General features: G+C 46.2%; 1 protein-coding gene and 1 long non-coding RNA gene across 3 annotated transcripts; one reads left to right on the top strand and one right to left on the bottom strand.

Annotated features, from left to right (window-relative positions):
- Positions 1–4,380: 4,380 nt before the first annotated feature.
- On the top strand, positions 4,381–11,742 carry LOC140460180 (uncharacterized). The gene is made up of 2 exons (XR_011953897.1): positions 4,381–4,570; positions 11,287–11,742. It is a non-coding gene; the product is annotated as an uncharacterized lncRNA (long non-coding RNA).
- Positions 11,743–16,759: 5,017 nt separating this feature from the next.
- Positions 16,760–22,590, bottom strand: LOC140460173 (uncharacterized). Of its 2 annotated transcripts, XM_072554564.1 has the most exons (3): positions 22,502–22,576; positions 20,814–21,010; positions 16,760–20,299 (listed from the first exon to the last, which is right to left on the bottom strand). In XM_072554564.1, exon 3 carries the CDS (start codon positions 20,214–20,216, stop codon positions 18,936–18,938), a length of 1,281 nt encoding a protein of 426 aa, XP_072410665.1. In that variant the 5' UTR covers positions 20,217–20,299; positions 20,814–21,010; positions 22,502–22,576; the 3' UTR covers positions 16,760–18,935. The 2 variants fall into 2 exon arrangements, with proteins under 2 accessions (XP_072410665.1, XP_072410664.1); XM_072554563.1 differs by lacking the exon at positions 20,814–21,010 and having other exon boundaries at positions 16,761–20,299; positions 22,502–22,590.
- Positions 22,591–26,163: the final 3,573 nt, after the last annotated feature.

Genomic DNA, 26,163 nt, shown 5'->3' with positions numbered 1-26,163 from the left:
TTCAGAAATGAGATAACGAGAATCCAGAGAAAGTATATTCCTGTTAGGGTGAAAGGAAAGGTTGGTAGATACAGGGAATGCTGGATGACGAAAGAAATTGAGGGTTTGGTTAAGAAAAAGAAGGAAGCATATGTCAGGTGTAGACAGGATAGATCGAGTGAATCCTTCGAAGAGTATAAAGAAAGTAGGAGTATATTTAAGAAGGAAATCAGGAGGGCAAAAAGGGAACATGAGATAGCTTTGGCAAATAGAATTAAGGAGAATCCAAAGAGTTTTTACGAATACATTAAAGACAAAACAGTAACGAGGGAGAGAATAGAGCCTTTCAAAGACCAGCAAGACTTGCGGCCTTTGTGTGGAGCCGCAGAAAATGGGGGAGATACTAAATGAGTGTTTTGCATCAGTATTTACTGTGGAAAAGGATATGGAAGATATAGACTATAGGGAAATAGATGGTGACATCTTGCAAAATGTCCATAACACAGAGGAGTAAGTGCTGGATGTCTTTAAACGCATAAAAGATAAAAGTCGATAAATCCCCAGGACCTGATCAGGTGTATCCTAGAACTCTGTGGGAAACTGGAGAAGTGATTGCTGGGCCTCTTGCTGAGATATTTGTATCATCGATAGTCACAGGTGAGGTGCCAGAAGACTGGAGGTTGGCTAACGTGTTGCCACTGTTTAAGAAGGGCGGTAAGGACAAGCCAGGGAACTATAGACCAGTGAGTCTGAACTCGGTGGTGGGCAAGTTGTTGGAGGGAATCCTGAGGGACAGGATGTATATGTATTTGGAAAGGCTAGGGCTGATTAGGGATAGTCAACATGACTTTGTGCATGGGAAATCATATCTCACAAACTTGAAGCTCGAGTTTCCCCATTTCATTTTCTTGTTCAAGCTGCTCCATCAGGAACTGAAGCCTTGGTAATTCAGTTGACTCACCTCTTGTATCAGTTTGCTTCTTTTCCAGTTTTAAATGCTCTGCTATTACCCCAATTATGTCGACTTTACTTGTCCCTGCTTTGAATCCTAATTTCCACGTCCTCACCAATTCTAACAGCCTGGCTTTGGTTACTTTTTGTCCATCACTCAGGGATAAAATGTCCCTCTTCAGGAACATTTCTGTAACTGCCAAAGGCATTTATCCTTTTTCCAGTTCTTATTCCCTTACTTCCACTGACATGTTTGGAGCATCAGGTATCCCACAGTGAGCCTCCTGTTTTATGTTGAGATGAGAAAAGTGCACTGTCTTTCTGATCCCACTTCTCCATGGGTCAGGAAGGATGTGGAAGCATTGGAAAAGGTGCAGAGGAGATTTCCCAGGATGTTGCCTGGTCTGGAGGGAAGGTCTTATGAGGAAAGGCTGAGAGACTTGTGTCTGTTCTCATTGGAAAGAAGGAGGTGAAGGGGGGATTTGATAGAGACATACAAGATGATCAGAGGATTAGATAGGATAGACAGCGAAAGACCTTTTCCTTGGGTGATGATGTCAGCTTGTACGAGAGGGCATAACCACTGATTAGCTCCCATATCTCTCCAAATTGTAACATCTTTCCCGTTTCCCCACCCCCCAACTGTTTTTCCTGAGTAAACTTTACCCACAGAGATGAAGTCTTTATAGCGATCAGGCACTAACTCAATAACCAGCCCCTGCCTTGGGGCTGTGCACTCTTCTGCAGCTCCTCAACTTTTCTTGGTATTTCCTTTACGACTGTCATTAATCCCACTGGCTTAGCCTCTTTCACCCACCTTTTCCCACAGTGCCTTTCTTCAATGACCAGCACTGTGATCTTATGTGTCCCACCTTCTGGCAGTGAAAACACTTTTTCCCAGTGCCTTTCTTAAACCCCAGGCACTGTAATTTTATGTATCCCAGTCCATTCCTGTGAAAACACCTTTCATCTCCTTTCCACCCCCTTGGGCTTCTTTTTTAACCTGTGTAAACTATTCCCACTGTGCTCTATTCTTTGTTTTGTAGTAAAGGCTCTCCCCTTCTCCCAATTTCTATCCTGCACAGGATGAAATTCCTTTCGGAAGCTAAATTTCACCTTGTGCACTCTTGTATTCTCATCTGCCATCTCTGCCAGTCTTCTCACTTCTTCAACTTTCTGTTCATCCTCGTGAATTCTTATCATCTCTGGAAGTGAGTTTTTAAACTCCTCAGGCAGTGTAACCTCTCTTAGTGCCTCACATATCTTATCTATTTTTAAGGTCCACACCCATCTAAAATTACTATGTTTAAATCTTTCAAATCAACACAAGTCTGACCTGGTTCCTTCTTTATGTTTCTGAACCACTGTCTATATGCTTCTGGAACCAATTCATAAGCACTCAAACTAGTCTTTTTGACATCTGCATCATATCTTGACCCCTCATCTGACAGCACTGCATACACCTCACTAACTCTGCCTATCAGCTTAGTCTGAATGAGCATTACCCACAAGTTCTCTCACCACTCCATCGGCCTCGCCAATTTTTCAAATTAAATGAAGAAGGCTTCATCATCTTTCTCATCAAAATGTGGCAATGTTTTAACATATTTGTACACATCACTACCTTCTCTCTTCATCTCCATCCTGTTAACATGACTTTCCTGTCTAATTCACAACTTTGGAAGTTCAGATTCTCTCTCCTTTGCTCTTCCTTTTTCTCTTTGCTCAGCTAAGTCCCTTCTCTCCCTTCCTTTTCCCTCTAACATGGCTCTTCATTCCTTTTCTTTATCTTCTAACTCTGTTTGCCTCAGTTTTAATTGAAGTTTTTCTAACTCTACTGCACTTGTCTGTTTCTGAGATACCCCCCAGTGCTTGACCAACTCCATTACAATGTCAGCTTTACTTTTGTCCCTGGTTACACCCAATTCTAACCTGTTTGCGAATTCTAAAAGAATGTCCTTCCTTTGTCTTTCGAAACATTCTTGGCAAATTTTCACATGAAAAGGTCCCTTTGATAGAGTGTTTTCTTAAAGGTACAGTATATGTTTTCAACTTCAGAACACATATATCCTCTCTCATACTCACACTCTCAACCTCTCTCACGCACAGTCACACACTCACTCCATATCTTTTTCACACACACTGACTCACTCTCTCTCACACACTGACTCTATATCTCACATACACACACTCTCAAACACAATCCCACACACTCTCAACACACACACTCACATACACTCAGTCTCACACGCATGTTGGCTGTTGTCTCACTAAATGCCTTAATCATCACAGCAAGACTCCCTCAATGTTGTGCCCTCCTTCCCCAACAATATAGACAAGCTCACCATTGAACAGCCTCATTGTTGGCTGTAAGGGTGAAAGCGAGTGTGTGTGTGTATGTCTGTGTATGCTCTCAGTGTTTTACACAAGCTCAACATTTTTATTTTGTGGTGGTTTCTGTATACAATGACAAAAACCCAATCGAGGGGTTCTGGGTGGTTTACTTACAGGGATGAGTTACAGGCAGAAATCTATTCGAGGGAACTATCGATTCAGTGTTAACTCTGAAACCCACAATTATTTCCAATCTCTTACTGTGCTATCAACATTTTACCCAAAGTTGTGGAAGCAACAGCACGATCATGTGATGCAGCATCACTTCCTTTGATGATGTGTGCTGTGTCTGATTAGCATATTACACTATCAGAAGTGACAAAATATTCTCCAAATCCCAAGCTCAGGTTGTTTCTGTAAATGGTGAACAACAGTGTTCCTAGCACCGTTCCTTGTAGAATATTACTTCCCAGCATTTGTCAATCTGAGTAACATCCTTTAACCACTATTCGTGGTTTGGTTTAGTTGCCAACTTGTTTTCTATTCTGTTGTTGTCCTTTGATTTACACCATTTGGTCTTTGCGATTTTATATCATCTCGCAGGCCTTTTGTAACTCCAAATGTATTACATTGAGTACATTAATCTTGTCGATACTTTCTGGGACTTCTTCAAAGAATGCAATCTGGTTGGTTAAGAGTTTCAGTATTTTATTCCTTGCTGACAGCACTTTGTGATATTTTTAGTTGACATGTTTCTGTTAGATTTCTGAAGGAGTTACAGAAATGATAAGAATACACGACAACAAATATATGTTTATAATTTCAAGCAAAGGGAACAGGCTCAGAGAATGAGCAAAAAGCTGATGTGATTAGTATTTTTAAGACTGGAGATAGATTGAAAGCTTCATAAACCTCTCAAGGAACTGCTCCCGCTTTCGAGCAGCACAATGATTGTTTATGATTAATATGTGACAGATGTCCGAAACTCAGTGATAACATCAAAATCAGTTCCTTCTCCTTCCACTTCCTCTCAGAGATCACAGTCAGGTTTAATCTGAGCAGGGGGATCTCCCAGAGGGACTTGGTTACTAAAAGGAATAAGTACATTGATACTGATATGAAAATCAAATTCTGATTTTATTCTTTGCTCCAACAAACAGGTATATATTTACTGAAAGGTGACAGACCGGCAGAACTGAAACTAATTGCAAAAGACCTCCAACATCATGGCTTTAACCTCACATCAGAATGGTTAGAGCCTGCAATGAACATTCAGATTCTTTTGTGAAACATGTCCACGAGGAAGGTATGAATAGGAAATTGGACTATTGCACAGAGAATTTTATCGTCTGTTAAGTTCAAGATTTTTAGTTTATGTAAAGAAGGCTCTCAGAAAAATGTGTCAGCACAATTAGTGTCTGACTGTACATGGACTGAGGGAACAACACAAACACACATTTATCGTGGGAGACAATACACAGATTGAGGGAACGTTAGGGAACCACGGTGATAGTATGGGAACTGTGCACTAATTGAGGACGCTATGCAGGAGCACAGTTACACAGTGGGACTTTATACAGGTTGAAAGAATGCTCCAGAAATACTTACTATGGGACTGAATGCCGAGTGAGAAAGCTGAACAGAAACACAGTTGCAAGATTGTTCAGTGAGAGCGAAGTACAAATACATGGTTACAGTGCTGACTGTGCACGGAGTAAATGAACTATGGAGAAACATTTACAATGTGGGACTGCACACAGAGTGAGGGATACTTTAGTATATCAGTAACTGCATAATTGTACACAAAGTGAGGGGCTCTACAAAAACACAGTTACAGTGTCAGACCCCAATCGGAATGTGAGAAGTCGACAGAAACACAGTTAGAAGATGGGACTATACTTTCAGGATTCATTCGAGTGTGTAGTGGATATCAAGCCCTCTACTGGAGTTAGCACAAAGTTCCAAATGTTAAAATAACTACACAGAATTTCCTATTTCATCTGATTAACAGATCCAAGTAGATAGAAAGCATGGACCAAGTTTTTGTCCTGAGCAAGAAGTCAGAAAGATTGTAGCTACAGATAAACATCTGTGTATAACACAACAAACTAAAACTCCAATCCCCTTATAAACTCCTCCTTAAACTCACAGTCAGAAAAACAGACAGGGAAAAGTAGGTTTCAGACATAGGAATACCTGTAAACATTTCAGTGGTTCCTATTAACAGGTTGTTGAGGTGATCCTTATGATTATTACACCAGTTAGAATGTTGCTTTTCAATCATATTTCTGCAAACGTTTCCACTGTTTTGCACGAGACACAAAGTGCATGGTTCACTGATAAAAGGGCTGTGACGTCTCAGTTAAAAGTCACAGCTTACAACAACCCCTGAATGAAAGAGGAACAGATTTTCATGTTTAAAATGGGTTGGAACTGGAGAGACCAGAGAATCAACTCCCATGGAGATCAAACGACTTCTCTCTGTGATGTGTTTCCACCCCAAAAGGTTCAGTTCCCAGAAAACTAATGACACAATTGTTGGTAGGCAAAAGGCTTTTGCCACCGATAACTGGTCACTAGTCCATAGACCAATACATAGAAACACAGATATGTGTGGAACTATACACAGAGTAAGGGGATTCTACAGAACATAGTTGTATTGTGGGATTGTACAGATATCGAGGAAACTGTATACAAGCATAACAGAAACCAGTGTGGTGCTTTTCACAGATTGAGGGGATGATACAGAAATACATTTTAGGTCATGACTAGCACAAAAGAAGTTTTCTGTTGCTGTGTGATGTGAATGACTTTGGTTCCAGGACCTCGCAGCTGCAGTTCCTCATAATATTGTTCCAAGTCCAACCATCTTTAAGAATGGCCTTTGCTCCATCGTTAGGAAAGAAGTGGTAATGTTTTCAGTTGATTGCACAATGTATAACAACCATTCATAACTACTCATACATTGCAGCAGTCCATCTCCTTACGGAGCAAGATCTGAACCACATTCTCTCTTGGGTCGTGAAGTAGGAAGGAACTTTCACATGAGTGCCAGGCAATGACCATTTCCAACAAAGGAGACCAGAGCTATCTCCCCCTCACATCCAATCTCATTATCATCATTGAATCCCCCACTATTAATGTCTTGGAGTTACCACTGACCAAAACCGACTGGACCATCCATCTCAATACTGTGTCTCCAAGACAAGATCAGATGATGGGAATTCCCTCACGAGGAGCTGTCATGGAAAATAGCAAATTTCTTTCCCCAAAGGTCATCAGTAAACCAGATAGATTTTCTTCTGAGGATCGACAGTGGTTACATGGTCATCATTAGGTCAGATTTTGATTCCAAATATTTCTTGGGGTTGTCTGCCATGGTATCTGGGATTATATGACCCGAAAACATTACACTGGGTTTCTGCATTGTATCAGGGGAGGTATATTGGTAATGTCACTGGGCCAGTAATCCAGAAATCCATTATTAATGTTCTCAGGATATGGGGTCCAATCCCACAGTGGGACATGGTGAAATTTGAAATGATTAAAAATCTATCATAATAATATACCAATGGCGATCATGTAACCTCTGTCCTTTGTAAAAATCAATGTGGTTCACTAATGGCCTTTCGTGATGGAAATCTGCCATCCTTGACCCCAGGGCAATTAGGAATGAGCAGTAAATGCCAGCCTAGCAAATGATGACCACATCCCACAAACAAATACAAATATAAAAATACAAGTCCGGTGTGATCACCCCCACCTCCTCCCAGTATATGTGACCCCACTATGGTGATCAGCGATTTTAATAATGGGATCAAAAACACCAGATCCAAATATTCTTTGCACAGAAAGATAAGCAGCACTGTAAATAAAACATCAGGAAGCATCAAATTAGCAAGAAATAATAGACCAAACTGTGGCAAATAAACTCCAATGTTGGCAATTGTGTGGTCATCCACTTCAGAACCAGAACGGGTAGATCTGAATACTTTCAAAACAGTGATAAGTTAGGAACACTGATGGGACAAAGACTCATAGGGATTCGTACACATAGATAATTAAAATATCATCATCGGTTACAGAAAATAACAAAACATGTTTAAAAGAATGTTAGGGTTTGCGACTAAATGCTATATTTGAGAAAGCCAGGTGGTGGAGGATAAAACTGGAGCCATATTGTGACACTTACCGCGATGCACATCCTCCCTCATCCCCATCCTCCCTCATCCTTATCCTCCCACATCTCCATCCTTCCTCATCCCCATTCTCCAACATTCCCAACCCATCTCATCCACATCCTCACTCTTCCCTGTCCTTTCTCATTCCCATCCTCCTTCATCCCCATCCTCCCACATTCCCATCCACTCTCATCCCTTTCTTCCCACATCCCCATCCTCCCTCATTCTTCTCCTCTGAGATGCCCATCGTCCGTCATCCCATTTCTCCTGTATCCCCATCCTACCCCATTCCCATCCTCCTATATCCCCATCCTCCCTCATCCCCATCCTCCCTCATCCCCATCCTCCCACATTCCCATCCTCCCACATCCCCTTCCTCCCTCATCCCCATCCTCCCTCATCCTCATCCTCCCACATGACCATCCTCCCTCATCCCCATCCTCCCACATCCCCATCCTCCCTCATCCCCATCCTCCCACATTCCCATCCTCCCACATCCCCTTCCTCCCTCATCCCCATCCTCCTACATTCCCATCCTCCCTCATCCCCATCCTCCCTCATCCCCATCCTCCCTCATCCCCATCCTCCCACATCCCCATCCTCCTACATCCCCATCCTCCCACATTCCCATTTCTCCTGTATCCCCATCCTCCCTCATCCCCATCCTCCCTCATCCCCATCCTCCCACATCCCCATCCTCCCTCATATACTTTCTGTGGAATGTGGACATTGCCAGCCTGGCCTGCATTTCTTGCCTGTCCCTAGTTGCCCCCTTGAGAAGGTGGTGGTGAGCTGTCTTCTTGAACCGCTGCAGTCCACCTGCTGTGGTTGACCCACAATGCCATTCGGGAGTGAATTCCCGGATCTTGACCCAGCGACACTGAAGAAACGGTGATGTATTTCCAAGTCAGGATGGTCAGTGACTTAGAGGGGAACTTGAAGTTGGTGGTGTTCCCACATATCGACCTGAACAGGTGATGGTCTCCATTTCGTCATTAAAACTTCCATTTTAAGATCCTAACATTCTGGGACACACTCAGATCCTGCTTCTGTGTACGCTTTTTGATACAACTGCTTTGTTGTAATTTGACTAACCTCTCTGAACTAAAAATATCCACTTTGTCCTCCACCTGTTTCTGTTTTTTTTCTCAGCCATTCAATCAAACAACGTTTCTGATAATTGAACTTTAATTTCCTTATCTTTATTCTTTGATTTCCCTCCTATTTTAACCTGTGGCTTTGTGACCTTTTTACCACAGAGTCAGGAGAATTCCCAGGATATACTGCCTGTAACATCTTACTGCCTGATTTTCCACTGGCCTTTCAACCACAATAGGTATCACTCCCACCTGTGATCCAGCTGTATCATACCTGAGGATAAACTGGATTAGAGAATCTCACCCTGTTATAAACGATCTGCATTATCTTCAAAGACATCTCATCCTCCTTTACGACCTGAGCATTTCTCTTTTCCCCAGTTTCTATCCCTCACAGATTGGAATTGATGCTCAAAGTCAAACTTTGATTTTATCAACAACCCATAATCATCAGCCATTTCAGCTGCTAATCTTGCTGCGTTAACACTCTGCCCTTCCACCAGTTCTCAAATTCAGGAAGTGTATATTTGAACTCCTCCAAGCTAATGGTCTCTCTCACATGTACTTAATGATCATACTGCTATGAAGGTTTAGATATGTACTGTCCCTTTAAGAGGGACTGGAAGCTGGCATGGGCTGAGAAAGGCACAAAGTGTGCGGAAAGAATCTAAAATGTAAAATTTGACTATGAAACCTATAGTGCAGAGGAGTTGCCATGATACAAAAACAAATTCGATTCGGTCAATTAGTTTAAATTATAGCCAGATACCAAAATTAAATCAAATTTGAATTTAGTGTTTTCATGACAACAAACCAATGAAATGATCCGATGCTTTGAGGTATAAAACCAGATACGTCGAACAGTTAAGGGGAGAACTACCAAAAAAAACCAACAACTGCAGATTGCTAGCTGCATAACAGAGGAAGATATAAAGAGAAGATTGGACAGCTGGCTGGTTTTGAAATTTGAATTTTTTTTTGTAAATCTTAATCGTGTTTTTAATCGCTCAGTATTGTAGAGTGGGGAGGTAAAGGAAACATTTAAGAAAAAGGAGTTGTAAATAGTTGTTGGCTTTAATATTTTCCATTGGACTTAAAAAGTAAATTGTTAATTTTTCCTTCAAATAGTGATCTTTGCCTCTTGAAATTTAACAGATTACGGCACAAGATGAGCTTCTCTGTTTGTCAGGTTTAAATTAGCAGGAGGGGTTTACCCCGTGTTGTAACAGTTTGGGGACTTTCGTCCAGGATTTGAACAGGTTTAGACAGATTCAGTCTGAGATTTGGACAGATTTGTAAACATTTGGAATACGAGAAAAACCCAGTCGATTTAAACATTTGCAGATTAGTGTCCCATTTCTTGAAATAAAACATAGGTGAGACAACTTGTTTAATTTCGGTGACTTGTTGTTGGTGAAATTAAAAGCGAGAGAAATGGCTCTTAAAATTGCTAAAGAGGTTCTGGGGTTTGAAAATGATTCTCAACTTTGCCAGAAAATTTAGAAGGAAAGAAAAAAGCCATACTTTTAGAATTAGCAAAGAAGTTGGATTTGGGTTTAACCAAGGACAAAAGTAAAGCTGAAATTGTAAAGGAATTACTCAAACATTTGTGTCAGAGAAACAGACAAGTGCATTAGAGGTAGAAAAAAACATGAATTACAATTGAGGAAAATGGAGATAAAAGATAAAGAAAGAGAGAGAAGGTTTTTAGCTGAGCAAAGAGAGAGAGAAGAAAGGGAGACAGAAAGAGAGAGAGAAGAGAGACAGAGGAAAAAGAAAGAGAGAGAAGGTTCTTAGCTGAGCAAAAAGTGAGAGAAGTTGCGACTGAGTCAGCAAAGTCGTTAACAGGATGGAGATTAAAAGAGAACATAGTGATATATACAAATATGTCAAAACTCTGCCACGTTTTGATGAGAAAGATGCTGAAGCCTTCTTTATTTCATTTGAAAAAGTGGCGAGACAGATGAAGTGGTCTGAGAATTTATGGGTAATGCCAGTTCAGACCAAACTGGTAGGCAGAGCTAGTGAGGTATTTGTCTCACTGTCAGATGAGGGGTCAACAGATGATGAAGAGTTCAAACAACCTATTTTAAGTTCTTATGGATTGGTACCAAAAGTGTATGGACAGCCATTCAGAAACATAAAGAAGGAACCAGGTCAGGCTTATGTTCAGTTCGTAAAACATTAAACATAGTCATTTTGATAGATGGGTGCTGACTTTCAAAAGAGAGAAGACCTATGAGGGGCTAAGAGCTAATTGTGCTGGAGGAGTTTAAAAACTCACTTCTAGAGATGGTAAGAATTCATGTGGATGAACAGACAGTTCACAAAGTGATAAGAGCAGCAGGATGAGCAGATGAAAACATCTTGGTGCAGAAGACAAACTTCAGGCCAGAATTTCACCCTGTGAGGGATAGAAGTTGGGAGAAGGGGAGATCCTACACTATGAAAGAATGAGTAGAGAACACTGGTCAGAATTTAACACAGGTTAATAGAGAAGCCCAATGTAATGTTAAAAGATTAAATGGGAATATCTCTGTAGACATTCATGTAATATATTAAAGAGTTAGACTGCAAAGCTGAAGATTCTGGAAGTGGGTTGGGGTGACATTCTGTCTCCCAGATAGCATGCAGGAATGTGGATAACTGTCCAGTGTAATTCATGCTTCATTTAGTCATTTACTACTACTCCCCCTCCTATTATCAAATTAAACTCTCATTTAATCTCTTCTGTCCTTTCATAGCCAGGTTTGCTTGCATGATTATCCCCAACACTGAGGCCAGCACACCTCCACTGTCTAAGGAAGAAGCAAAGCCAGAACCCATTTGCAGGGCCACCCTGAAGCTTGGACACATCACACCGACATTGTCTTGGGGAATCACTGAGTCAGGAAATCATCTGCATAATGATTCCCCAGGATGGGAACAATAGCATTTGCATTATCTCCGAGGATGATCTCGTCCTACCATTGGAGCTGGGGTAACATGTGACTGTGAGTGACTGGGGGTTGTCTTGAGTGGCATGTGACTGTGGGGGAGTGGCCAGAGCATCTGTAAGCATTGCCAACTGACCTGGATAAAGGGGATGTAGTTTCTTTGTTCAGGGTCTCTCTTCTGACTTGACTGCACACGCCTGGGAAGAGTATCAGAGGGGTTACCTCGCTTGTACAGGCTTTATTAAAGTTTAACTGTTTTCAGAAGTTGGTGTGAGTAAATTGCATCATGTGTGTGAAACCTCTGGAAAAGAACCGAACATATGGTGGTAGCGGTGGGATTCCAACATACACGGAGCTTCCAGGTGGACTGAATAAGCAAGTGCCTGAATGTTGGTGGTGTGAGATGGATGGGTCCACAAGGTAAACTTCACCTTGATCTCTCTCTCTCTAAACTTCACACCCAGTTGACCCCTTGTCTCCTGGGACTCGATGGTGATGGAATCTTTGAGCTACTCCTGCACTTGGACACTAACAAGTCACTTTGCACGAAGCTGGGGTTTTAAAGGGATTAGAGTCCCCAGGGTTAAATCATGGTCAGTGTTCCCAAGGTTGAATCAGGGTGAGAGTCCCCAGGGTTAAATCGGGGTGAGAGTCCCCCAGGGTTGAATCAGGGTGAGAGTCCCCAGGGTTAAATCAGGGTGAGAGTCCCCCAGGGTTGAATCAGGGTGAGAGTCCCCAGGGTTAAATCAGGGTGAGAGTCCCCGGGGTTAAATCGGGGTTAGAGTCCCCCAGGGTAAATCGGGGTGAGAGTCCCCCAGGGTTAAATCGGGGTGAGAGTCCCCCAGGGTTAAATCAGGGTGAGAGTCCCCCAGGGTTAAATCGGGGTGAGAGTCCCCCAGGGTTAAATCAGGGTGAGAGTCCCCGGGGTTAAATCGGGGTGAGAGCCCCCTAGGGTTAAATCAGGGTTAGAGTCCCCAGGGTTAAATCGGGGTGAGAGTCCCCCTGGGGTTAAATCAGGGTGAGAGTCACCAGGGTTGAATCACGGTGAGAGTCCCCAGGGTTAAATCAGGGTGAGAGACCCCCAGGGTTAAATCAAGGTTAGAGTCCCCCAGGGTTAAATCGGGGTTAGTGTCCCCAGGGTTAAATCAAGGTTAGAGTCCCCCGGGTTAAATCGGGGTGAGAGTCACCAGGGTTAAATCGGGGTTAGAGTCCCCAGGGTTAAATCGGGGTGAGAGTCCCCCTGGGGTTAAATCAGGGTGAGAGTCACCAGGGTTGAATCACGGTGAGAGTCCCCAGGGTTAAATCAGGGTGAGAGACCCCAGGGTTAAATCGGGGTTAGAGTCCCCGGGGTTAAATCAGGGTGAGAGTCCCCAGGGTTAAATCGGGGTTAGAGTCCCCAGGGTTAAGTTGGGTTTAGAGCCCCCCAAGGTTAAATCGGGATGAGAGCCCCCCAGGGTTAAATCGGGGTTAGAGTTCCCAAGGGTTAAATCGGGGTGAGAGTCCCCAGGGTTAAATCAGGGTTAGAGTCCCCCAGGGTTAAATCGGGGTTCGAGTCCCCCGGGGTTAAATCAGGGTTTGAGTCCCTCGGGTTAAATCGGGGTGAGAGTCCCCGGGGTTAAATCGGGGTTCAAGTCCCCGGGGTTAAATCGGGGTTCAAGTCCCCGGGGTTAAATTGGGGTGAGGGCCCCCTAGGGTTAAATCAAGGTTAGAGTCCCCCAGGGTTAAATCGGGGTTAGTGTCCCCAGGGTTAAATCAAGGTTAGAGTCCCCCGGGTTAAATCGGGGTGAGAGTCACCAGGGTTAAATCGGGGTTAGAGTCCCCAGGGTTAAATCGGGGTGAGAGTCCCCCTGGGGTTAAATCAGGGTGAGAGTCACCAGGGTTGAATCACGGTGAGAGTCCCCAGGGTTAAATCAGGGTGAGAGACCCCAGGGTTAAATCGGGGTTAGAGTCCCCGGGGTTAAATCAGGGTGAGAGTCCCCAGGGTTAAATCGGGGTTAGAGTCCCCAGGGTTAAGTTGGGTTTAGAGCCCCCCAAGGTTAAATCGGGATGAGAGCCCCCCAGGGTTAAATCGGGGTTAGAGTTCCCAAGGGTTAAATCGGGGTGAGAGTCCCCAGGGTTAAATCAGGGTTAGAGTCCCCCAGGGTTAAATCGGGGTTCGAGTCCCCCGGGGTTAAATCAGGGTTTGAGTCCCTCGGGTTAAATCGGGGTGAGAGTCCCCAGGGTTAAATCAGGGTGAGAGTCCCCGGGGTTAAATCGGGGTTAGAGTCCCCCAGGGTTAAATCAGGGTTAGAGTCCCCCAGGGTTAAATCGGGATGAGTGCCCCCCAGGGTTAAATCGGGGTGAGAGTTCCCAGGGTTAAATCGGGGTTAGAATCCCCGGGCTTAAATCCAGGTGAGGGCCCCCAGGGTTAAATCGGGGTTAGAGTCCCCAGGGTTAAATCGGGATTACAGTCCCCAGGGTTAAACCAGCCTTAGAGCTCCCCAGGATTAAATCGGGGTTAGAGTCCCCCAGGGTTAAATCAGGGTTAGAGTCCCCAGGGTTAAATCGGGGTGAGAGATCCCGGGGTTAAATCGGGGTTAGAGTCCCCCAGGGTTAAATCAGGGTTAGAGCTCCCCAGGGTTAAATTGAGGTGAGAGTCCCCCAGGGTTAAATCGGGGTGAGAGACCCCGGGGTTAAATCGGGGTTAGAGTTCCCCAGGATTAAATCGGTGTGAGGGCCCCCCCAGGGTTAAATTGGGGTTAGAGTTCCCCAGGGTTAAATCGGGGTGAGAGTCCCCAGGGTTAAATCAGGGTTAGAGTCCCCCATGGTTAAATCGGGGTTCGAGTCCCCCGGGGTTAAATCAGGGTTCGAGTCCCCAGGGTTAAATCAGGGTGAGAGTCCCCGGGGTTAAATCGGGGTTCAAGTCCCCGGGGTTAAATCGGGGTTCAAGTCCCCGGGGTTAAATTGGGGTGAGGGCCCCCTAGGGTTAAATCGGGGTGAGAGTCCCCCAGGGTTAAATCGGGGTGAGAGTCCCCAGGGTTAAATCAGGGTGAGGGCCCCCCAGGGTTAAATCAGGGCGAGAGTCCCCCGGGGTTAAATCAGGGTGAGAGTCCCCCGGGGTTAAATCAGGGTGAGAGTCCCCCAGGGTTAAATCAGGGTGAGTCCCCAGGGAAAGCGGGAGTTCGGAGCCCCGGGATACAGTACACCAGGTAAAGTGGAGTCACTGTGTCTGTCTCAGCACCCTGCCTTAGACCGGTTGTTCAGAGGGGAGATCCCCCACGCGAAGGTCAGGAACCTGAAGTGAGTACAGAGGCTGCCAGGACAGTTCCATAAAGGTCAGCTCGAGAAAGAAATATATACACAATAACATGGGGCAAGTGTTAGATAGGTCAGGGGCTGGAACCCCTTTGTATGGATTATAGCCGAGGTGACCCTCAGAATGAGGAAAGGCTCAGATGTTTAAATAAGAAATTGGGTAATGAAACCTGGCCACTAGGAGGGACGTGGGACAGAGAGAAATGTTTAAAGGGCGAGGAGGCAATCTGGAAGTGCAATGTGGGCACTCGGTGGGAAACTTTAATAACTGTGTGGCGAAAAGCAGCTGAGGAATTAAAAGGCAAATCTCAGCAGAGTAGGTGGGAGAACAGCACACGTCAGACAGGGATTAGATTATGTGATAACGAGGGTAACCCTAAACCTTGGGCAGTGATAAAGACACAGTGCGAGGATCATGATTGAAATGAGAGAAACCAAGAAAAGCTAAAAGGCACTAGACAGACGAACAGACCAGGGTTAAAATGCGAAACCCAGCTACTGGACGAGAGCAAAACGGAGGTACCTCCAGACATGTCTGGTCTGCTGATGTTGTTCCAAATTGGTGACACTGATGAGCAGGAGTGCCCTGCACCCCCCCCACCCCACCCCACCCCTCATATCGGCCGCTCTCCCCTCCTACCCCTACTCGCGCCGTGTCACCCCAACCAAGATCCACTGGCCCGTGACCACCACCCTCACTGTATCCTTCACTGCCGCCTGTCTCCCCACACTCTATCCCTCAGTCACAGGGAAGTTCAGATCCCCCCCAGGTCCTGACCAGAACCAGGCTCCTGAAAGCTTCGCTGACCCAGTTGCTTTCAGGCCGCGATGCAACACTAAAAAAGACAAATAGACAGGTCCTTTTCAGACGCACAGAGAACAGGTCACACCATCCTATAACCCTGTCACAGACAGTGGTAGTGAACATGACGGGCCCCATGATTACAGCCCCAACAGCAACACCTGGCCCAGAGAGGTCGCAAATCAAATGGCTAACCCTGGCCTGCCTAACCCAACCAGAACAGGCAACGCCACCCATAAACATGAACAGAGGCAGTTCCCGACCTGGACAGTCCCTAACCCAAACCCTGGCTCAGCGGGACAGACCACCAGACATTTACACCGCCTGGAAAGCCCAAGAGATGTGCTTGATTATGTCCCACACACTTCCCCCCCGCCGCGCGCCCCCCCCAAAAACCGAAAGACGAGTCCAGAGGATTTCATTGATTATATTACAGGGACAATTCAAATGTATCTAGCCACACCTCAGGACCTCTTCAGTCTGTGCTGCTTGGCTCTGGCCCCAAGCGAGGGTTCGAGATGGAAACCCCAGTTGGGGGTTACAATGATTGGGAGGCCTTTTCCAGAGGCGTTCCCCAGCTCGGGGACCAGATCCTGGTGATTGGGGGGTGCGGGGGCTCTCCAGAGAAGTCTGCAACAACACCAGGTATATATAATGAGGGTATTGGAGTGCAGCCCAAAGCAGGAGGAGGCCAGTTCAGATCGGCTTTGCTCCACATACTCCACCCATGTAGGGGACACCACTTGTCATGTAGGAAATCCCTCGCCCCAGCTTTAATGCACTACTATTACAATGTATCCCAGAGCGGGTAGCTACTGCTGTTCAAACCAATAATATGGATTGGCCGGATAACACCCGCCAACAAATGAGAAGAGCGCTCACTTATTACTGACATAGTCTGAAAGGCCCTAAACAGGCAACAGACAAGCATGAAATTATACAGCACCCTCCCCCCCCCCGCCCACCCCCTCACAAAGATTCTAATGTCCCTGTTACAGGCCCTGACTCCCTCAGGAACCACCCAATGGACCCCCACCCTTGTCCCAGGAGTGGGTCGATGGATATGACCATACACATGCTGTTCACCTGAATGGCCTCAGTGCAATGTTTCATCGTTCCCCTGACACCCCTCCACCCACTTTCCACAACTAGCACGGCTGCCCTTGACCCTGTGGTGGCTACCCCCCCCCACCCCCACCACTTCACGGACAATGACACGGCCAATACAGACCTGTTTTCACTGTGGTGTGGATGGTCATTGGTGGTGAGACTGCCCACTGTTACACCTGCGATACAGAACCCCAGACAGGGGATGAGTTTGCTCTGCTGCCCCCTTCCCAGCCCCTGATTATCCTCCTTTCAGCTCTACCCTGTCCTGTCTAAAGACCCCAAGGATGAAACGGTCGTCTGCTTGACTGTTGAGGATAAGGAAATCCCCTTCCTGATTGATACTGGTACCACTGCCTCAACATTTGAGACTTCCTGTGTGGGCTCACATACAGCTCTATACACCTGAGTGGTCTAACTGGACAGGAAAGGCAGTGTCCCCGAACAGCACCACTCATGATTCAGTTTGGGGCCCCCCGTACTGGTGTAGGCAGAAGTGTGGGGAGTAACATAAAGCTGGGTGGGATGGTGAACTGTGAAGTATAATCCAGGGAATTACAGACCAGTCAGTCTTCTGTTAGTGCTGGGTAAACGATTGGCCAGGATTTATGATTCCTTGGAAAACCACAGTTTGATTAGAGACAGTCAGTATAGCTTTGTGAGGGCCCAGGTCATGCCTCACAAGCCTGACTGATTCCTTTTGAGAATGTGACAAAACACATTGATGAAGGCAGAGCTGTGGATGTGATGCACATGGATCTTAGCAACACATTTGATAGGCTCATTCAGAAAGGAAAGAGCGTGGGATACTGGGAAATTTGGCTGTCTGGATACAGAATTGGCTGGCCGTTAGAAGACAGAGGGTGGTAGCAGATGGAAAGTATTCAGCCTGGAGCTCGGTGACCAGTGGTGTTCTGCAGGGACCTGTTCTGGGACCTCTTCTCTATGATTTTTATAAAGGGCTAGGATAAGGAAGTGGAAGGGTGGGTTAGTAGGTTTGCCGATGACATGAAGCTTGGTGGTGTTGTTGATAGTGTGGAGGGCTGTTGTAGGTTGAAATGAGACACTGACAGGATATAGAACTGGGCTGAGTGTGGCAGGTGGAGTTTAACCTGGAAAAGAGAAGTCATTCACTTTGAAAGGTTGAATTTGAATGCAGAACACAGGGTTAAAAGCAGGATTCTTGTCAGTGTGGAGGAACAGAGGGATCTTGGGGTCCATGTCCATAGATCCCTCAATGTTGCCACCCAAGTTGGTAGGGTTGTGTAGAAGGCGTATGGTGTGTTGCCTTTCATTAGCAGGGGAATTGAGTTCAAGAGCTGTGAGGTTATGCTGCAGCTCGATAGAGCCCTGGTTAGAGCACACTTGGTATATTGTGTTCAGTTATGGTCCCCTCATTACAGGAAGGATGCACAAGCTTTTGAGATGGTATGGAGGAGATGTACCAGGATGCGGCCTGGACTGGAGGGCATGTCTTATAATGAAAGGTTGAGGGAGCTAGGGATTTTCCTCATTGTAGCAAAGGATGAGAGGTGATGTGATAGAGGTGTATAAGACGATTAGAGGCATAGATAAAGTGGATAGCCAGAGGCTTTTTCCCAGGGGAATGTCTATCACAAGAGGGCATAATTTGAAGGTGATTAGAGGAAGGTTTAGGGGAGATGTTAGAGGTAGGCTCTTTACTCAGAGTGGCGGGTGCCAGCAGTGGTAGTCAAGTCAATTACATTAGGGACAGTTAAGTGACTGTTGGCTCGGCAAAAGTGAGGACTGCAGATGCTGGAGATTAGAGGGGTGCTGGAAAAGCACAGCAAGTCAGGCAGCATCCGAGGAGCAGGAACATCAACGTTTCAGGCAGGAGCCCTTCATCCCTTAGTACAAAGGAGGGTATGTAGGTCAGTCTAATCTTAGAGTAGGATAGAAGGCTGGCACAACATTGAGGGCAGAAGGGTCTGTACTCTACTATGTTAACAAACTGAAGGGGGAATAGCTGGAAAAACAAGTGAGATGGAGAAAGGTACAGCAGGATAGGGTGATGGGTGCTTGATGAAGAGAGAATGGAACGAGGCTCAAGTGGTGAAGAACTGTGTTCTCAGACCAATTGAGCCAAATGGCCTGTGCTGTAGCGTTCATGTGACACCATGAGAGATTCAATGAAGGGGACCATCAACTGAACAGGCTGCAACCCAAAGGAACCCAACACAGGAATTCACCAAGTACTTTTTACTTCAGGCCTCCTACCATCAGGGTCACCATGCTAGGAAGCAGGATGAACTCGCTGGTGCCTCAGGAGGTGGGAGGACCGAATGAAGCCCTTCCCACACACGGAGCAAGTGAACGGCCTCTCGTCTGTGTGGACTCGCTGGTGCCTCAGGAGGTAGGACGAGTCTGTAAATCCCTTCCCACACTCCGAGCAGGCGAATGGTCGCACTGCAGCGTGATAGCGCTGGTGTATCACCAGGCTTTTGGTGCTTTTAAAACACTTCCCGCAGGTCGAACAGGGGAACGGTCTCTCGTCGGTGTGGACCTGCTGGTGGGTCAGTAGTTTGGAGGACAGAACGAATCCCTTCCCGCACACAGAGCAGGTGAACGGCCTCTCGCCAGTGTGGATGCGCTGGTGGGTCAGGAGGGCGGAGGATTGAATGAACCCTTTCCCACACACTGAGCAAGTGAACGGCCTCTCCCCGGTGTGGACCCGCTGGTGGGTCAGGAGGGCGGACGACCAAGCGAATCCTTTCCCGCACACTGAGCAGGTAAACGGCTTCTCCCCAGTGTGGACCCGCTGGTGTGTTTCCCGGTTGGAAGCCTGGGCAAACTCCTTCCCACAGTCTCGGCAGGGGAACGGCCTCTCCCCCGTGTGGACCCGCTGGTGGGTCAGCAGGTTGGAGGTGCAGGCAAACTTTCTGCCACACGCGGGGCAGGCGAATGGCCTCTCGCCAACTCCCTGCAGCTGATGTCTCCTCTGCTTCGGGTTGCGTTTATCAGAACTCTGAAACCCTTGTGCATCGATGTGAAACCGCTGGTGCCTCAGGAGGGAAGATGATCGAGTGAACTCTTTCCCACAAGAGGAGCACTCAAGGAGCGGCTGAACAGAGTGGCTCTTCCAGTGCCTCTGCAGGTCAGATAGCTGAGTGAATCCCTTCCCACACACCGAGCAGGAGAAAGGCCTCTGCCCAGTGTGTCGGCATTGGTCTCGCTTTGTCTCCTGCGCGCTCTTGGTGCCCTTGGCACGGTCAGAACATCTCCACGGTGTCTTGTCACAGTGAACCCACTTGTGTGCCTGTAGGTTGGAGGGATAGGACAAACCCTTCCCACATGCACAGTAGGTAAACCCACTCTCCTCAGTGGCAGGACGCTGACCATCTTCCAACACGGAGAGTGAGCTGAATCCTGTCTCGCCGTGCCCACCTTCCCCTGGATCCTCCTCGCTGTGACAGTGCACGTGTCTCTCCAGGTCAGGCGAAAGGATGATGGTGAGACCACACCCGGTACAAGTGTGTGGTTTGTCCACCAGTCGGTCGCTGCTTTCTCCTTCCATGTGCAAACACCGACAATATTGAGACCCCCAATGGAACTAGCTACTGGATCAGATCTTAAAGAGAGGCCTCGTATGTAAAACCCCTGTAAAATGAATGGAGAAACAGAAAGATGGAGCACAATTACTTTGCAGCCAATTTTCCCTCCGAAGAAGAATAAAATGGCTTTCTCTGAGCACGTTGGCAGGAAGCGGAGAGTCGGGGGTGGGGGGGGGGAGGGGGAAGGTTAAGCACAGACAGAGGAGTGGAGATGGAAGCAGACAGTTGTGAAATTGGCAGTGATTGTAAATGAAGACATTCACGATTTCGGAAGCAGATCATGTGACTGCTGCACCAGGTCAAGGGGAGGGGATGGCGCATTGGTAATGGCACTTGACACATCATCTGAAACCCCAGGCTAATGCTCTGAGGACATGGACTCAAATCACTGACTGTGGAGTAGAAAGCCAAATTTACTGATAACACAAAGAAGAAGGGCTTTGAAAGCAATCGAAAAGTACATATGAGTTCGGACCAGACATTGAACTCTTCAAGCCTGTTCTGCCGTTCAATAATATTAATCCACGATCTCATCCATCCATCAATATCCATCCACTTACTGACTTGTTTGTCAAGAATCGATGTAATTCTGCCTTACAATGGTTCAAAGTCTTCTTCCATTACTATTTCCTCTTCCTATTTGTTTTAGATTGTCAACTCTTAATTTTGAAACAGTGGTCCCCCGTTCTAGAACGTCCTTCAAGGGAGAACATCCTTTACAGAAGTAGCAGGAAAAGCTCAGTAGGTCTGACAGCATCTGTGAAGAGAAATCAGAGTTGACGTTTTGCATCCAGAGATCCTTCCTCAGAAAGGACCTGAAATGTTAGCTTTGATTTCTCTTCATAGATGCTGCCAGACCTGCTGAGCTTTCCAGCGACTTCTGTCTTTGTTTCTGACCTACAGGATCTGCAGGGTTTTTTTTCTTTTCACATCTACCCTGACAAGATTTGGAGCAGCTGGTGTTGGGCTGGGGTGGATAAAGTTAAAAATCAACAACACCAGGTTATAGTCCGTCAGGTATTTTTTAAAATCAGATTCTCTCCAGTGTGGAAACAGGCCCTTCAGCCCAACAAGTCCACACCGACCCTCTGAAGAGTAACCCACCCATACACATTTCCCTCTGACTGATGCACCTAACACTATGGACAATTTAGCATGGTCAATTCACCTGACCTGCACATCTTTGGACTGTGGGAGGAAACAGGAGCACCCGGAGAAACCCGCACAGACACGGGAAGAATGTGCAAACTCCACACAGACAGTCACCGAAGGTTGAAATTGAACTTGGGACTCTGGTGCTGTGAGGCAGCAGTGCTGACCACTAAGCCACCATACCGGAATAATTGCTACTATATTCCACTTTGGAAATAGAACTAGTCTGACTCAAGATTGGGATACAGACAGACTTAAATCCCACACCTTTAATGCATTGTCTGAGCTGTGTTGGCACCTTTTGTTATAAAACCTGAAGCTGTCTTGAAAATTTGACTTAAAAGAAGTTCTGGGATTTACATATTGAAGAACCGAAACTAGTAAACCCATTCTAAAAGATGAAAGACTTAATCTCAGTTTGTTCAATCTATCATTTCATCTGCATAACACTGTAATCTTTTGCAATAAATTCTGTGTCTTATCATCCTGCTTCACAACCACTTGATGAGGAAGCAGCGCTTCAAAAGCTAGTGCCTCCAAATAAACCTCTTGTTGTGTGAAGTTTAACCCTAACAAGAGTCCTCAATCAGTTTGACTCTTACCCATCTCAACTACAGTCCTAATCTATTCAATCACAGAAACACCCGCCAATTCCAGGCGTAAACTGTCTCGAGTAGGCTTCCAACGGCGTTTACATCCTTCCCTTGAATAAGGTGACCCATGACCCACAATAGTAGGGCAGGCTCAAGGAAGCTGAACGGCCTTGCTGCTGTTCCTGGTGCTGGCTGGTCTGCAGCATCCCGGGGAGCTCAGCTGAGAAACTTCCCTTGCCGGTCGGGTGGTTGGTCAGCCACTGGCGGGAGATGGGCCCCCACAAGGGCGGCTGGGCCATCCCACAAAGCCCCGCGCGGCAGAAAGGACTGTATTTGTTCCATGGGGGGAGAGACGCGCATGCGCAAGATGGCCCCAGGTCACCACCTCCCCCCCCCCGCCCAGAAGAGCTGATATAACCCTTCCGAGGGGGAGGGGTGTCAACATCGGAGAGAATAGAGCGGGCGGGTGATACAATTAAAAATGAAAGAAAGAAAAGACCAACCGGATCATCCGGGAGCTTTCCCTCCCGGTGGAACCAAACCGGAGCCACCTCGGTGACAGAGCCAAACCACGTGACCGTCCCATCAAGGGGGCGGGACTGTCATCTGATCAACATGTGTTCACACCAATAGGCAGCTCAGATCTCACTTGGAGGACCAATGGTCGACCAACCAATCGGAGCACCGATATGCGGCCACCTCCACCTCGTCCTGGGAGTCTTGAGGTGGAGCTGAGGCCATTCATCCCATCGATTTCGCTCTGCTATGCAACCACTGAACTGGTAGCCCTTGATGTTTTTTTTCTGCCACTGCCCTATCCCTTAATTTCCTTACTGACTCTGGACCATTCGCCTCCAGGTGGGTTAGTCATGGGAAATGCAGGGTTACAAGGATAGGGGAGGGGAAATGGAGCTCTCTCTGGGATGCTCTTCACAGGGTCAGTATGAAACCGTTGGGCCGAATGGCCTGTTTCCACAGTGTAGGGAACCTCTGATTCTATGATGAAGAGTCATCGCGACTTGAAACATTAGCTTGCTCTCTCTCTCCATGGATGCACGTCTGACCCGGTGTGATCTTCAGCTTTTTAAAATTGTTTTCACAAGACAGATCGTCCGTGTGAGAATCTGATAACAACCTCCCAGATCGGGGCTGTGGTTACCACCCAGCCACTGATGGACAAGAAATTCGCCGTCGATGTGGGAATTTGGGAACTGGACCGTAGCCCTGTCTCCTGAATGCTGCCCAGACCTTTGGGGAAGAAACAGACCATTTATACCCTTATCTGTTGGAACAGACTCTGGGAGACTGCCTGCAAAACCTCTTCCTGAGTGGGAGAGAACAATTATACCATCTGTCCTCTACAGCACTCTTGCAAAGTCCCAAAGAGACATTTTGTGTTCTTGTGAATTTGATGATCTGCTATCCAGAACATGGGTCACAGAATCCCTAATGTGCAAGTACAAGATATTTGATCCATCAATTCTGCACCGACCCTCCAAAGGGCATCCTACCCAGGTCCACTTCATTCCATAACCCGCATTTCCTATGGCTAACCCACCTAACCTGCACATCCCTGGATACTATGGACAATTCAGCATGTCCAATCCACCTCGACTGCACATCTTCAGACTGTGGAAGGAAACCAGAGTATCCAGAGGAAACCCAGGCAATCACAGAGAGAAGATGGGTATGCTTTTGTTTGTACGTTCAAAGCCTGGGACATGGTTTAGTAACTATTTGACTAATTCGATGAATAAGGGTAGACCCTGGGTAAAAGACCCTTGTCATTCACCTTATCTATGTCCCTTATGATTTTATAAACCTCAGTAAGGTCACTTTTTAACCTCCTGTGCTCCAGTGAAAAAAAATCCAAGCCTTTCTAGTCTCAAACCTCCATTCTCGGCAAGATTCTGGTAAATCTTTTCTGACCCCTGTCCAGTTTAATGATATCATTCCTACAAATGAACAACCAGAACTGGATACAGTACTCCAGAAGAAGCCTCACCCATGTTCTATGCAAGCTCAACAAAATGTCCCAACACCTATACTCACCTATATAGTCTGAGCAATGAGGACAAAGAGACTAAACACTTTAATCTCCCCGTCTACCTGTGATGCAAACTTCAAAGATTTGTGTACCTGAAGCCTGAAGTCTGTTCTAAATCACTACCTATGGCCCTATCATAGGTAGGGCCTACTTTAGGGCCCTATCAGTCCTTGTCTTCCATATTCATAACCTCCACCATGAAAAGGAGCTAGCCAGCTGATACATGGGAACACTATCACCCGCAAGCTCCCATTCAACCCACACACCATCCTCACTCAGATTTTTTCACTATTGCTGGACCAAAGTCTTAAAATCCCCTCCCCAATGCCATTGTCTATCAATATACACCAAATGGATGACAGCATTTCAATAAGGCAGCTCACTATCACCTTCTCCTGGGAAATTATGTATGGCCACAAATGCAGCAACCCACAGAGGTATTAGGGTTACAGTTTCAGGATTTGAACCCCATCACTATGAAGGAACAGTGATATAATTCCAAATAAGCATGGTCAGTGACAGAGAGTGGACCTTGCAGGTTGTGGTGTTCCTCAGTAGCTGTTGCTCCCTGTTCTTCAGGGTGGTGGAGTTTGTAACATTTGGAAACCACTGTTGAAGAAGTCACGGAGGAAGTCAATGTTTCAGGTGTTGGATTGTATATCAATGAAGTACAGCTGCTTCATCCTGGACGATGTTGACCCTCCCCAGTGCTACTGGAGCTGAATCCATCCAAGCAGGTGTAGAGTATTCCCCCATCACAGTCCAGGTTCGGGACTTGTTTATTGTAGAAAATTATGGAGAGTCAAGATACGACTCACCAATTGCAGTGTTATTGTCCTATGAATTCTGTTGTAGCCGCAATTTTTATGTAGCTGCCCTTTACAGTTACCCTTTGCAGATCAGCAGCTCTTCATTAGAACAATGCTGTGAAAAAGTGGGATTTATGCTGAAGATGCGATGGGGTTAGTGGAAGGGAGAGGTAAGCCGGTCAGTGGACATGTAGACCAGAGAGAGAAAGAGAGAGATATGAAAGGGGTAGACAAACAAGGGGATTATTGACAATAGGCCAAGACAGAAGGGAGCTGAATAAGTGATAAGGAGAGCTGAGAGCAGGAAAGAATGGGTAGGCTGTGCTGAAAACAACCCGTGTCATGACAGGACCAGAGGGTGGAGATGGGTAGAAAGCATGGAAGGACAAAATCAGACTCTAAAGTTATTCAACTCCGTGTTGAGCCCTAGTAGAAAATGACTTGTTGTTTGTTGAGCTGGCACTGAGGGTCACTGGAACACTGCAGCAGGCTTGTGACAGAAATGTTGGTGTGGGAACATGGCATGTCACTGGAGCTCCAACTTTTTTGTCCTTTTTTGCTGATTGCTAAAAGCTACCAATCCTCAGGTTGCTGCTTTTTCTGGTCTTTTTATATGATTCCTCTTTGGATCTTATACTGACCCTCATTTCTTGTGGAAGCTATGGCTGAGTTGTCTTTTCTCTATTATTTTTGTGCCAGACAGGAATGAATGATTATTGTAATTCATTCACAAGTTGTTTACATATTCATCATTAATTCTCCACTATCAAACCTTTCAGTAAAGTTCTTCAATCTGTTCTTGCACGTTTGCAATTTATACCCTTGTATTTCCCTTCAATTTAGAATCAGGACCATAGTTTCAGATTCAACTACTTTATTTTCCACATTAATGAAAAATTGTATTATGGTTCTTAAGAGCAACTTGGGACTGAAAACCTCCTACCAGTTGGGGTTGTGAGCAAAGTGGTGAGTGGATACGTGGTGAGTACATTCATTTCACTGCCCGTAGTTAGAGGGGATAACCGTGTAGTTACTGAGTGTAAGTTATGGGACCAAAGGACTCATAGAATTATAGAATCCTTACAGTACAGAAGTGGGCCATTCGGAATAGCATCTTATTCTATCCCCATTATCATTGCTTATCCAGGTAAACTCTACACCACAGTACAATTTAGCATTGAGCACATTTTCAGAGTGTGGGAGTAAACTTGAGCACTCGGAGGAAACCCAGGCAGGCAGACATGTGGAGAATGTACAAACCTGACAGAGAGAGTCTCCCAAGGCTGCAATTGAACCCGAATCCCTGATA

The sequence above is a fragment of the Chiloscyllium punctatum genome, chromosome 36 (assembly GCF_047496795.1).
Source record: "Chiloscyllium punctatum isolate Juve2018m chromosome 36, sChiPun1.3, whole genome shotgun sequence".
NCBI lineage: Eukaryota > Metazoa > Chordata > Chondrichthyes > Orectolobiformes > Hemiscylliidae > Chiloscyllium > Chiloscyllium punctatum.
The sequence above is the reverse complement of the archived record's forward strand: the minus strand, read 5'-3'. Positions and strand labels throughout refer to the sequence as shown.